At 39.2% G+C, this 13391-nt stretch overlaps 1 protein-coding gene across 2 annotated transcripts; it reads right to left on the reverse strand.

Moving 5' to 3' along the window:
- Window positions 1-6799: 6799 nt before the first annotated feature.
- Window positions 6800-13010, reverse strand: fxn (frataxin). 2 transcript variants are annotated; one of them, XM_068310664.1, is made up of 6 exons: window positions 12768-12908; window positions 12549-12629; window positions 11826-11917; window positions 11619-11739; window positions 9360-9457; window positions 6800-9263 (listed from the first exon to the last, which is right to left on the reverse strand). In XM_068310664.1, the coding sequence occupies exons 2-6, from the start codon at window positions 12627-12629 to the stop codon at window positions 9125-9127; spliced, it is 531 nt and encodes a 176-aa protein (XP_068166765.1). In that variant the 5' UTR covers window positions 12768-12908; the 3' UTR covers window positions 6800-9124. The 2 variants fall into 2 exon arrangements, with proteins under 2 accessions (XP_068166765.1, XP_068166764.1); XM_068310663.1 differs by having other exon boundaries at window positions 6801-9263; window positions 12805-13010.
- Between the last annotated feature and the right edge of the window lie 381 nt (window positions 13011-13391).

The following is a 13391-nucleotide window of genomic DNA, read 5'->3' on the forward strand; positions in this document are numbered from 1 at the left end:
CTTTCCTTTGCCTGATGTTCCAGTTGCATTCGTTATTCTTATTTATGACATGATTTAATTGGGTTAAGATCCAAATGTGGATGAGCGAGGAGAAAAAAAAACTCATCTCAGTCCATTTGGGTTTTTTTAATATCGGAACAGTTTGACTATTTTCACATCAGTTTGGACTGGTGTAGAGATTTTTGCAAGTCTAGTTAACAAAATCCTGCTGACTGACAAAGAAACCAACCAAGAAAACATAATATCATAATCACCATAGCCATATGACCATTATCAATATATCACAACTAATATCCAGATTAAGAGATCAGTGCTAATCATCTCTAAATCTTTCTAAGTGCCAGGCTTCCGTCTCAGCGTTTGCTCATCTCCACAAACAAACCGTTGGCTTTGACTGAGGCTCATTCTTCCACCCGGCTAAGCAGAGGCCAGTTCGAACCACATTCTTTATTTATCGTGTTAAACAGTGCTCTGCGTGTGCTGCATGGAGTTAACTGGCCCCAGTCAAATGGGGATCATACACAGGAAATGCTTTTATAATATTTTGTTGATCTATTGTTGTGGCTGATTAATCTGAGAGAGTCTTTTCAAACTAGCTCTGATAGGAATCACGGCGGAGCGTCCTCTACTAAACACTCCAGATGAAGGATGTTAACTCCACAAACAATTTGATTTATGCATGAATTCTGAGCATAAACACATTACAATGGGGGTCATCTTTGCTCTGTCTTGTTTGTGTGACAAACACGACACATAACTCCATCATTATGAATCATCCCTCACTGTACAGGAGAGCTGCATCACATTAAAGGGGTCTAAATATAAATTACATACCGCAATTGATGGATTTATGTGTTAAGTTACGATGAGCGTCAATTCAATTCTGCCAGTTGTCTCCACTGAATAAACCTGAGCATCAGAGATGAATAAGACTGACTAACTCTGGTTGAAATCAACGGATCTCTGATACTTTGGAGGATTGAACGGACAAACGACAAACAGAGTACGGTTTGTTGGCAGATTATTATTACTGGGTTCTTCAGTTTGAAGATTTCCTTTTGCTTCCTGGTCCGCAGTTGGTTTTCAGAATCCTTCTGTCTGGAGTTACTGTTTCTCAAGTAGTATTTGTGGTCTTTTCAGTTTGAACTTTTTGAGTATTCCCTTTTGTAGACGTTATGTTTATTTGTTAATTTGCTATTTTGAATATGAACGGTGATTTTCAGTGTACTTTGTTGTTAATAAACCAGCGTTCAGTTGTCATTTATGCATCTGGACCCTGACATGCTGCGAAGATTATTATTATTATTATTATTATTATTATTATTATTATTATTATTATTATTATTATTATTATTATTATTATTATTATTATTATTATTATTATTATTATTATTATTATTATTATTATTATTATTATTATTATTATTATTATTATTATTATTATTATCATTATTATTTTTTTTATTTTTTTATTTTTTTATTTTTTTATTTTTTTATTTTTTTATTTTTTTATTTATTTTTTTATTTTTTTATTTTTTTATTTTTTTATTTTTTTATTTTTTTATTTGTTTTAATTCTACTTTAATTTAACTCGTGCTACCTTCAGAAAGGAATAGATCTGTCATCCTGTTTTGATCTACTTAAATGTTTGAGATATATTATCAACATTTCTGAAATTATTAAAATGATAGAGATCCTCTCAATGAATGAAATAAGTGGTTGTGTAGGATATCGTAAAAGTGCTCCAATCATTCTCGTCATTGACCACATCAGAAATAAATTGATGCCGCTGTTGAAGCCAGTAAACATGTTTGTAGCTTATGTGACAAAAAACCTGTAAGATTGTCTGATGTGTGTGTTAAACATTCACGTCCGTCTCTGATTGGAAGGCCTGCAGGGAGCCCAGTTTTCATTAACACAAATAGATTCCCTTTGATTTTACATTGATTTCTTCACCATCTCAGTATGGCCAGTTTGCCCTGAACCACACACACACACACACACACACACAACACACACACACACACACACACACACACACACACACATAAAGACTCACTGTGCAGGTTTCCAAAGTTTGCGTGGCGGTGGAATCAGCTCTCTCTTGTTCAGCGGGGCGACACCGAGAGCCGCCTGCATGATGGTAATGAACTTCTTGTACTTCATATTACTGCTCATCAATGCTCAGGCATCACAACAGTGTCAGTCAGCCGGTTTCTATGACAACACCTCCACGTCTCTATCTAGAGCCGTCCATCTTTCCTGTCAGCAGGTGTTTGCTGTCGCGGCGCTGAAGAGCAGAGTCGGTCGTCTCAGAGTCGAGTGCTGAGCAGATAGAAGGAGACAAAAACACAGAAACAGGCGTGTACTGATTTGTGCTGAAGCACTGCTGTTACATAATTCACACAGAAAATCCCACCACAGGAGGATAATAGTGGCACTAAGCTTCTGGGTGCTTAAAGTGGTAATCCGCCACATCCACCTCTCTTTTAAAAAAAAAAAAAAATTTTCCGTTTTGTTTGGTGACAGCTTTGCTGTTGTTTCACACTATAATGCGAGTTTTAATAATAAAACTTCACTTGTGACCTCAAAACATACTCAGTGGATAAAATCTTCCTATTTTTAGTAAATGTGTTCTTTCTCAAGAACGTTGTTTATAAGGATACACCTATTTATCATCTGTAAATCTGTGTCGCTATCAGCTTTTTGGCAAATCTGATGGCCTTCACTGACAGGCCAAGGGTTATCTGTTGTGTATTCATAAATGTCAAATTACAAGATAATCACCTCGATACACAAAATCCAAAAGAGATTCACAAAAAAAAAAAAGAAATTCACATGTCAAACATTTACAACAGTGTTTCCTGATCAAAGAAAACATCTAATTTTTTTTTTTTACATTAATCAAAAAAAACAAAAACAACACAGGTTTTTAAAAAAAAAAAATCAGGCAAAATTCAAAAAACAACAATCATCTTTTTGTTTTTGTTTTGTTTTTTTCATTAGTTTATTCAGTCTAAAAACCTCTTGGTCCGTAAAAAACTGTTTTTTTTCACTTTCTTCTGGATTCTTTAAATAAAAACTGCCGCTGTCCAGAAACATGTTGAGGTCAGGACAGAAATGTTCTACTTTGGCCCTTGAAACCTTTTGTATTCTGCATGGATTTTTTAAAAAATCTTTTGCGAATCATATTTTTCTGTTATGGTTCCTTTCAGAGAAAGCTAGAAAGAGAGAGATCACTTTAAACAAGTGAAAGCTTGATTATTGGTTGAATTATTGAATTATTGGTTAAAAACAATATAATTTGTGGAGTGATTGATGAAGGATTGAATGAAACTTTTTTCCACTTGTTGTTACGTTGGTCGGTTTGTTAGTCCTCTGCCAGAACAGACCCCATAAGTGTTGGTTTAGATTCTAATAAAGAGACAGATTCAGGTTTCATTTGTCACTTTCTTGTGGGACAGATCATTCTTTTTAATTCCTCAGAATGCTTGTCTTCATATTTAAGTTTGTGGTCATATTTACTGTAGGTCACCATCGTCTGGTTAGTGCGGCGATGCTTGTGTTAGGTGACTTATTCCAGTGTTAGGTGACTTATTCCACATTGTGATGGCTGTAAACATCACAAATCAACATATTCCATTTGTTCTGGGTTTCTGTTTAGCTATGCGCCCCTAACAAGCCTGTCTGGTATTATAAATGTGTCTGCCTCACCTAATTTATTTCAAACAGGAAAGACAAAGAGGAACAGAATGATGAATTTGAAGTAAAATTAACATTAATGTGAAAAGTCAGAGGGAGAGCTTACAAATGAGCTGCAGAGAAATGCTTGTGATGAGAAGGGCATGCACGAATGTCAGTCTTCCTGACAATCATCATTTGCATGTACAATTTGCTCGTTTCCTGTAACAGATATTACCAAAGTAAAGAATTACAGTGCATATAGACGGATATCTGTACTCCACCTAACAGACAAAACATTCCACCAGAATACAGGGAAATCTGACGTAATGCTGCTGAAATACAAGTTAAAAAAAACAAAACATAAAACTGCGAAATCTAATTTCCAAGGTGAAAACAAAAAACCTGTCATTTACATATTAATAATTTGAATGAAAATATAATTCTTCCTCACATTTAAATGCACAGACACTGCAGGAACATTAAAGAATATGTACATAATGAATTCCAGCTGAGGCAAAGCACAACAACAGTGTAACGTGCTATTTTGCTTGAATAAAGCAAGAATGAATGAAGGATTTCTGGATGATGTAACACTTTCATGCATCTCTTTCAGCAGTGTCATTACCCTGGATTATCCACATAACTCACTGTCATCCCTGACCTTTTTTAAGGTCCATGTATAATTCATTTGTCCATTTATTTTCCTGCCATTAATGTTTATTCTTATTGTATAATCCACAAAAGGGTAAGGTCATTTAAATGGCATCGCATGGAAACATAATCCTTCATTCATTCATCCACGCTGGTCTGACACAATAAATCAAACCGGCGCATTCTCCATCATGAACGGCATGAGAAGATAATTCTTTATGAAAGCATAGTGTGCTGGAAGATGATGATGTCAGCATTGAGGACATTAGTGGAGATCCATTGGTGTGAGGATGAAATCTTTTATTCCCGTCAGATTACTAAATAGGAGACATCGCTGCGATAACGTGTGTGTGCATGCATTGGTGGGGATGATGACGAGTGTGTATGGGGCAGTCTGGCATCTCGCCATGCTTTTATTTTCTCCAGCATCTGTGTCACGGGCATCTGAAACTCGTATGGAATCATGAATCCCTAACAGAACATGAAGAACCACTGTCCTACAGGAAAACTAGGTTTTGGGTTTTGGGTTTTTGAATCCAAGTTCAATTTGTCAGACCTCGACTAGCATTTAATGACCAATGTTTCATTCCGAATATTATCCGGTTAGTGCCTCCCTTGCGTTCTCATCCAAACGTCAGGCTGATTGATAATAAATAAATATATAATATATAAATATTCAAGGAAAACAATCAAGAAAATATGAACTTACTTTTGATGCGAAGTTACATTATTTTCCGCACTATAAGGAACACCTAAAAGCCTTTAATTCTCTCATTTTCTTATAATCCAATGCGATTTATATATGGAAAAAAGTTTTAAAATACACCATTCATTCAAGATGAGTTCTCAGATGCGTCTTATAATCCAGTGCGCTTTATGTATATTTATATATATATATATTATTTTTTATTTTTTTATTTTATTTTTTTACAGTACTGTGTTGTAAAAGTGCAGTACTGTACCTCAAAATAAGTAACTTGGTGCAAGTCCATGCAAGAATTTGAAGTTTAAAAGAAGAACTTCAAAATTAACTCTTGCTTGTAGCGGTAAAGAGGCCAGAATGGGTGTTTTATAGTCATATAGTCATGGAAAAGCGACACACCTCTAACAGCATATTGTTAAAGACCAGAGACGATATATGAATGTTAAATTTATCATTCATTCGTATCTATCTTTGACAGATTTGAATGAAACCAAGAATATACCATCCCCCGAATACCAATAAGGTTCTCCAAGCAGCTTGGAAGTATGTTAGGGTCCACAGCGCAAAAAGCGTCTCTCAGGCCAAGGGACTTGTTCATTTTAAACGTGTTTTTCATTTCATAATACATGATTTACCAGTGGATGATGACTCCAAATGTGGTTGTCCAATCACAGCAGGGGAGGGGCATTTACATGGAGATTGTCCCATCAGCAGCATGTGTAATTTATACAACACCCTAAGTCTGGTGAATTATTGAGCTGCCTTTTCCGTCTGTATCTGACGCTCCTGGATCGAAATCATGATTGTTTTTCTCTAAACAGTGCTTGTAAATGTTTTTATGTGTGTATGTGTGTGTGTGGGGGGGGGGGTGTCTCTAAATCCTCTGGTCACCAGCAGCTTCATCCTTCACTCATCCTCACATCGATGTCAGTCTGGTCTGATCCAGGAGCAGCAGACAGGATCAGGCAGGTTTCCAGACAATCAGCTCCTTCTTGTGTTTCAGTGTGTGTGTGTGTGTGTGTGTGTGTGTGTGTGTGTGTGTGTGTGTGTGTGTGTCTGTCTGCGTGTGTGTGTGTGTGTTTTTCTCATTCTTTATATGATGGATGTTTCTCATCTTCTTTGAAATATAGTAATTTAGTGAAGAATTAAAAACCTCCTGAGATTCTTCTTGTACAAATTTGAAGAAAACAACAACGTTAGAAACTCACAATAAATTATTTGATGATCAGGAAAACTAGTCTGTTTTCACAATCATTAGAACAGTTGCAGCTGTCCTCCTCCACTTCAAAATAAATACAAAGAAAGAATTAACTAGAACATTGTTCTGTAGCTCAAACTTTCATTATAGTGAAGACTATCCCATTGACGCACATCCCAGTCGTCCACAATGTGGTTTTTCTATAATTGGAGAAATGTTAAAATCTGGCTTTGAAGAAAGTGAAAGTTCTGACATCCTGTGTAGCTTTGTTATGTTCCGCTGATGCCGCTAACTTGGTGTCTCATTGCTTATCGTTTCTATATTACATGATGAGACGGGAGCACTGGCTCCAGGGCTTGTTTTGTCCATTGGATCTTGGTGAACCGTCCTGCTATCCTAAAGACAAAGGATTAAGGATGGATTAAGTATCAGCTCCAATGACAGAGTGGGAGTCCTGGTGGGTCTGAGTGGTTCTCCTGCTGATGATGTTATATGGATGTGGTGATCAATAAACTGATTTGAAACAAAACACAGACATCGCAGGGAAGTATTCCAGTAGTTTTATTGATGAATTTAACAATACACTGCTGTTGGATTCCATTCCTCACACAGACCCAGACAGACTTAATATAAAATGTGACTGGCTGGAACTAAAGCAGGTCTGTCTACATCATGAACAGAAGAGAACCAGATATTAGAGGACAGATCAACAGGTTGTCATAGCAAACTGAGAAATGGGTGTTTTCTTACATTATATAATATCAATGAATGCAATATTCATTTTTAACTCTGCATTTTTAAATGAAAACATTAAAAAAAATTTAAAAAACCTGGACCGACAGATTAAAAAATGTCCTTTTTCACCGTGTTAAATCATCTCTACCTCTACATGTGGAGCAGGTCAGGTGATCGGTCTCGATCAGAGATGTTCCATCATCACGAATGAGACGAAACCACAAATTCAATGAAACTGTCACACCTCTCAGGTGAGCGTACTCGCCCGGGTCATGTCTGATAGATTTTCATTTAACAATGAAGACAGACACATTCACTATCCCAGGGGCAGCTCTTACCCTCAGAATTTGTAGAGAGCCCCCTAGTGGCAGAAACGACATATTGTGTTTTTAAACGTCTTGAGTGCAGGTGGGTCCAAAGAGTACAAAAACTGCATGAAACTCTTCCTGAGATCCGATCTGTATCATCAAAACCTCCAAAATATGCATGAGTAAAATGTGTGGACCCAACATTTTAAGAACAGAATGGTGAACTTAGTGACTGAGATGAAGCGGAGAGGTGTGGCTCTCTCCGAGGTGCTGATTCTGATGCTGCTGCTCTTCTCACTCCCCCTTTGTCCACAGGACTTGGATAGTTTGGGATTGAGTTCAATTGTTTTAATTGCTGATTAGCAGAATAAAAAATAATCTTTCTCTTTACCATGTTTGTCTGTATCTCTAATGACTAATGATATACCTAGAGCACTGCTTAGCTACGTACTGACCTGAACAGGTAGCCTCATTATTTAGCATAAACTGTCCATGAGGAATCATAGTTATGATCTGGAATGCAATTAATGTGCTCAGCATATGGTAAATGTTGAAAGTGAATGCACTGAATATTAACTGAACAAAGGTAGTGTCAGTTTGTGTTCACATCTTCACGATGTATTTTATTAATTTACTCAAAGAAACCCTAAAATACCGTGTTATTAGAAGTGATGTTCATCTGAGCTGGGAGGATATGACAGAAAAATGATATCAGCAGCTCGTAGCAGGAACGAGTGTCCAGAGAAGGACAAACTGTTCTCTGGATGCAGCTGCTATATTTATGCATCCTATGATGCTGCATCACGTGTTGTGTTGCATCACATGAGAGGCAGAATGGAGGAACAGTCGCTGACCTGATGGAGTCTCTCTGAATGACAAACATCCAGAGTTTTCATAGACAGTGTACGTCTGTAACTTTCAATTACGTATCCTCAAGTCAAAATGAAGCCAGCTGCAGTGCACCTCGTTTACAAGATGCACCTGAATGCATCCTGAAATCCCTTTTACACCAACTCACGTTGCAATACAATGGGGTCAGAGGTCGCTAGGTTACCATAGATACTGTACTCTAATACAGCAAGACCTCATGTCTGTTAAACTGTAACAGACAGAAAACAGAAGCAGCTTACCTAGTGCTTATTATCACTCTTCAGCGTGGAAAATAATCCTCTGAGATTTACCCATTAAACAAAACTTTAATCTGAATTTCAGGATATTTAACTCCAGGCATCCAGTTGATAATTTGTAAAATAATAAGATTGATCAGTCGACAGCCAATCAGTTGATCAACACCGACAAAATCAAATTGGAAATCAAAATGCCATTAGAAACCAGAAAAACCTCTGAAAGTCAAAAATAAATACCTCAATAAATAAATTTGGTTCACAGAAGACAGACCTGAACATGACAAATACCAAATATAAGAAATCCAATTCAGAAGTATTGATAAACGAATCGGAAACTGACCATACTAAAAATATAACAGAAAATCACTATCTAAGGAGAGTTCTGCCAAAACTGACAGTTTGTGAAATGTCCTCCCACCGCTGATGGATCCCCTTCTTTGTGTTCACATGAAAGATGAATGGCGACACGCGGCTCCAGTGATTGGACAGTGTGTAACATGAAGGAGATTCTGGGGAGGCTTTACAATCATTTAATGTCTTTTCATCATCATAAAACACACATGTGCAATAATCTCACTCACAGATGACAAACGTCACACCCAGTGATCGTCTATGAACAGCTGCTGAGGAGTGTTTGCGTGGTTATACATGTGTAATGTGTGTCTTTGGCTCGGCGTCATCTCGTAGATGTTTGTTGAGTCTTTACCCTGCAGGCTGGTCAGGAATAGGTCAAGTCAAACAGATCCATGTTTCTATCGAAGATGATGGAGAACTCTTTTGAGAGCAGCTGGTGGAGGCTCATCCCATCATGAGCGTACACCCAGCGTTCACCTGTCCAGTCGTAGCGCTTCGGCCCGCTGCAAGAAGAGAGAGTTGCAGACGAAAAATGTTAGCGTAACACATGAACTATGAACTGTTCTCATGTGAGGAGTGGTTGATTCAGCTGCTCTTACCTGGTGGGAGAAGAAAGCCAGATCTGTTTGTTTGGAGTTTGCTTGTTGATGACGTATGTGCCGTGGTCCCTGCCCACCTTCACTGTCAACACACCGCTCTGGAAAGAAGCAGGAGACACAACAGACATACAGTAAAAACAAAACAACAACAACATGTTCATGTGACAAACACTGATCACACCAATAAGCCCAGGCTGAGTATTGCTGAGGAAAGTTATGCCTAGAACAACCTGCCTGGATACTGTCATCATGACCACAGATGAGTGGAAGAATTAAGGGCTAGCTGCTAAATGGAAGACAGAGAAAATCAGCAGAAATGTCTTTGGGTTGGGGAGGAAGCACGTGGTCCAGAAACTCCTGGTACTCCAAGCACAGCAGCATCATCCATCATTTAAAAGTGAGGAAACTTTAATCATTCGATGTATAAAAACCACAAAGGACTACAAGGTTATGACATCTATGTTCCTTAGCTGCTCGGTGATAGCAGATCAATGGATCAGCTGATCAAAAAAGCCAACAGACAAGAGGACTCCAGCACCAGGAGCGTCAGCCCACCGTAGGGGTGTGTGTGGGTGTGTGTGGGTGTGTGCAGACGACGCAGACGTTATCTTTCTCACCCAAGAGCTTCCAGATGAGACGCTGATCAGCTGATCAGATGTAGTCCCAAAAACATGGAAGTGATTTAGTCTGAGAGCCTCTGAGGCCTACAGTCCTGCTCCGGACTCATTCAGCCAGCCAAGCCACCGCTTCCTGCTGCAGTGTGTGTGTGTGTGTGTGTGTGTGTGTGTGTGTGTGTGTGTGTGTGCGTGTGCATGTGTGTGTACACATGTGTGTATATGTGTTAATTTACAGCCCCATATGTCACTGTAACCAGTTGTAAAAGGGGGTCAGCTGCCAGGATTGGAACGCTGGCCGATCAGTCAAAGTCAGGAGAGGCAGTCGTCGTCAAACCAAAAACAACTAGAACATACACACACACACACACACACACACACACACACACACACACACACACACACACACACTGCTGCTTTGTTAATTACTCAGTCACAGATCGCTGGCAGGGTGACGGACGATGTTTTGGATGGGGAGAGGAGTGACAAAAGAAACAAACACACGACAGTCCAGAGACCATCACACGAACCTGTGAAGAAGACGTCTTGGAGGAACTCCAACATTTCCAGAACACATCAGAGACCTTCACAGGAAGCCAGGTTTGGTCATTCTCTGATGACATCAGACCATCAATACAAACACACACAGAGCCCTACACACTCACACATCTCGTGTTGACATGTCAGGGTGATCTGAACACTCTACGACAGCGTCGCAGCTGGTAGGAATGGAACGCCCCACAGATCTGTCCATGAGGGAATCATTTTCAGCGCAGGCATGAAAGTAATGAAAGTACACAGAAACAGCGGCGCATTGAGCTTAACACCAGCATGCATCTGGTCCTCTCTATTTGTTCTGAAAACATATCGTCCTTTCCGATGGGTCTCAACACGTCTCGTGTTGTTTCTGTGTATGGAAGATCCCCACCAGTTAACTCTGCTGCCTGCCAATATCAACAACAGTCTCGACGTGTGTCGATTCAACAGGGCAACAAATCAATAAGGCAGCAGAGCCTAGCAGCCACACGGCATCTCGCACAGACGCTGTAACGGGTGTGAGGAACACACGGCCGTCTCTCACAAACAGAGCAGAGTGTGACGGCATAAAGACAAGAGTCAGGAGAATTACCAATACACCTGGGTGACTCTGATGATCTTCTATTAATGCAGGGAATACAGTCCCAGATTTCTGACACGAGTTAGCATGTTTAGTCAGTGGCAAATGTTCATCACTGTGTGAGAGACAGGAGGACGACATAGGAGAAGAGGAAGAGGTCTAAGGTCAAGTTCTGATGAGCAGTTGGTGCATTCCAAACCCAATTCCAAAATTATTTTTTGTTTTCTTTGACTTATTTAAATCTCTTTAAAATCTGTCTGTGCAGCTACAGTGTGATATTCAGAAGACCATGTAAACAGACGTTGTCACTGTTTTAACAATAAAACACAAACATAAAAAAGAATTTATGATAAAACGCATTTCTTCAATACGTCGTATAAGACTATTAACACAAGAATTAATTACTTAAGGTCAATAACTTCACTCAATACTTCTTCAGTGATGATGAACACTAGTAGTACTTCCAGTTTTACCACGTGCTGCAGTCAGAGATCTTCCAAAGTGACAGTAAAGAGGAAACAGACTTACAGCAAAGACAACATCATAGTCCGACCCCGTGAAAGCCTCGTCTGTCAGGTCTTCAAAATACTCTGCCAGTGAATCCAACGTCTCGTCAGCCAGCTTCTCATATACAGCTTCTGTCAAATCACTGGTACACGGTGACAAACACATTAGTTTAAATAATTGAAAACCACTTACGATGATGAAAAAATACAGACACTGTGTGTGGCGTACCATTTCTGTATATGGGTGGAACTCTCCTGCCTTGAAGACGTCAGATGGATGTTTTTCTTGCACCTAACAGCATCAACTCCGCTCTCAAAACACTAGCGTAGAAAAACTGATGTTAGATCATAACCAAATGGACTCTTTAGTCATGATCATCAGGACATTATCATCAACATTATCATTAACTGTGTAAAATGCCCAGAAGGGCCAGAAATTAAAATATGTGAGCCTTTGCTTTGCATAAATTGAAGGCAAAGCCTGGTTCTGGGATCCTTAAATAAATCAGCAGCAGATTATCTCATTCTTGAAGACAGATAGTAAAAAAAAATCAGTTATGATTGGTGTGCCATTGTCTCTTGGTTCTGATTAAGATCTCTGTGGTCATAAATGTTAGCAATCCCTGTTAGGGGGGAAAAGTATATGTGGGGCTTGAGGCTTAGATTTTAAACTAAAACAAAAAACTTGCAGGGAATTAATCAGGTATAATATACGTAGCATGTCTCTTTGTCTTTAAGCCAATTCATTAATTGTAGATTACAGATTTATCCAACTTTAACTCATGAAATACTTCTCTTCCATTCATCATTCCATGACGTGCGGCTGGTGATGGAGTGTCGTTCACGTGTGCAGCTGTGTGTCGTCTGCACAGCGTTGTGCTGCTGAACAACGCCCCCCAGCGGCAGCTTGTATATTGAGGCTGTGGATGTAATGAAGCAGCCACGGACTCACCTTATTTGAAACTGGACACGCTGGAAGTGACGCACAAGCTTTCCACGGACGAACCCCCGCCGTTTGAGACGTGCTCCACATCTGGAATGTAAGCAATAGTGATCGTTACCTCAGCGTCTGTGGGCTATTCATAAACATCTATTCCCGATGGAAGTTATGACGTAATAACGGACATGCGACAAGAGCCGCAGTTAGCCGAAATTACGTCCACAAGCTAACCGTAACGGTGTGAAGTCCGCTCGTTTGGATGAGCTACCTGTCTAGAAAACCTCCTGACGCTACGAGCGGTCGCCGTGGTGAGCCGTGTGTTCATAAGGTGACATAACTGGGAACAAATACAAGACGTCCGGAGGAGGTAAGCCATGGTCTACAGATTGTTTATGTTTCACAACAGTGCTTTCTACTTCCGCTTCTACTTCCGCTTCTACTTCTTCATGTCCTCTAACTGACAACTAATGTTTAATATGGACACTGCCCCCTAGCGGGAGGAAGAGCGTGTGTCTCTAAAACGTAAAACTGATTTTATACTGAGAATTTGTAGGAATTTATTATAACCCATAAAAATAAAAATAATTTCATGTTATCAAAACTACAATTTAAGTTGTCTAAAAATCTAATCAATTTTTCCTAAATGTTTGCATGCACAAAAATGATCTTCTATACATATGTTCCACACAAACAGAAAAACAAACATGATCTTTCACATAAGGTAAAGTAAGATAAGTGATCCTGGTGATGTCAAAAGAGTTAGAAGGACATTTTACATCATTTATCAGCAGAAAAATCCTTCAATGTACGACCGTAAATAATTAAAGACAACAGCCAAACACACACACACACACA

This window comes from Antennarius striatus, chromosome 3 (assembly GCF_040054535.1).
Source record: "Antennarius striatus isolate MH-2024 chromosome 3, ASM4005453v1, whole genome shotgun sequence".
NCBI classification, from domain to species: domain Eukaryota; kingdom Metazoa; phylum Chordata; class Actinopteri; order Lophiiformes; family Antennariidae; genus Antennarius; species Antennarius striatus.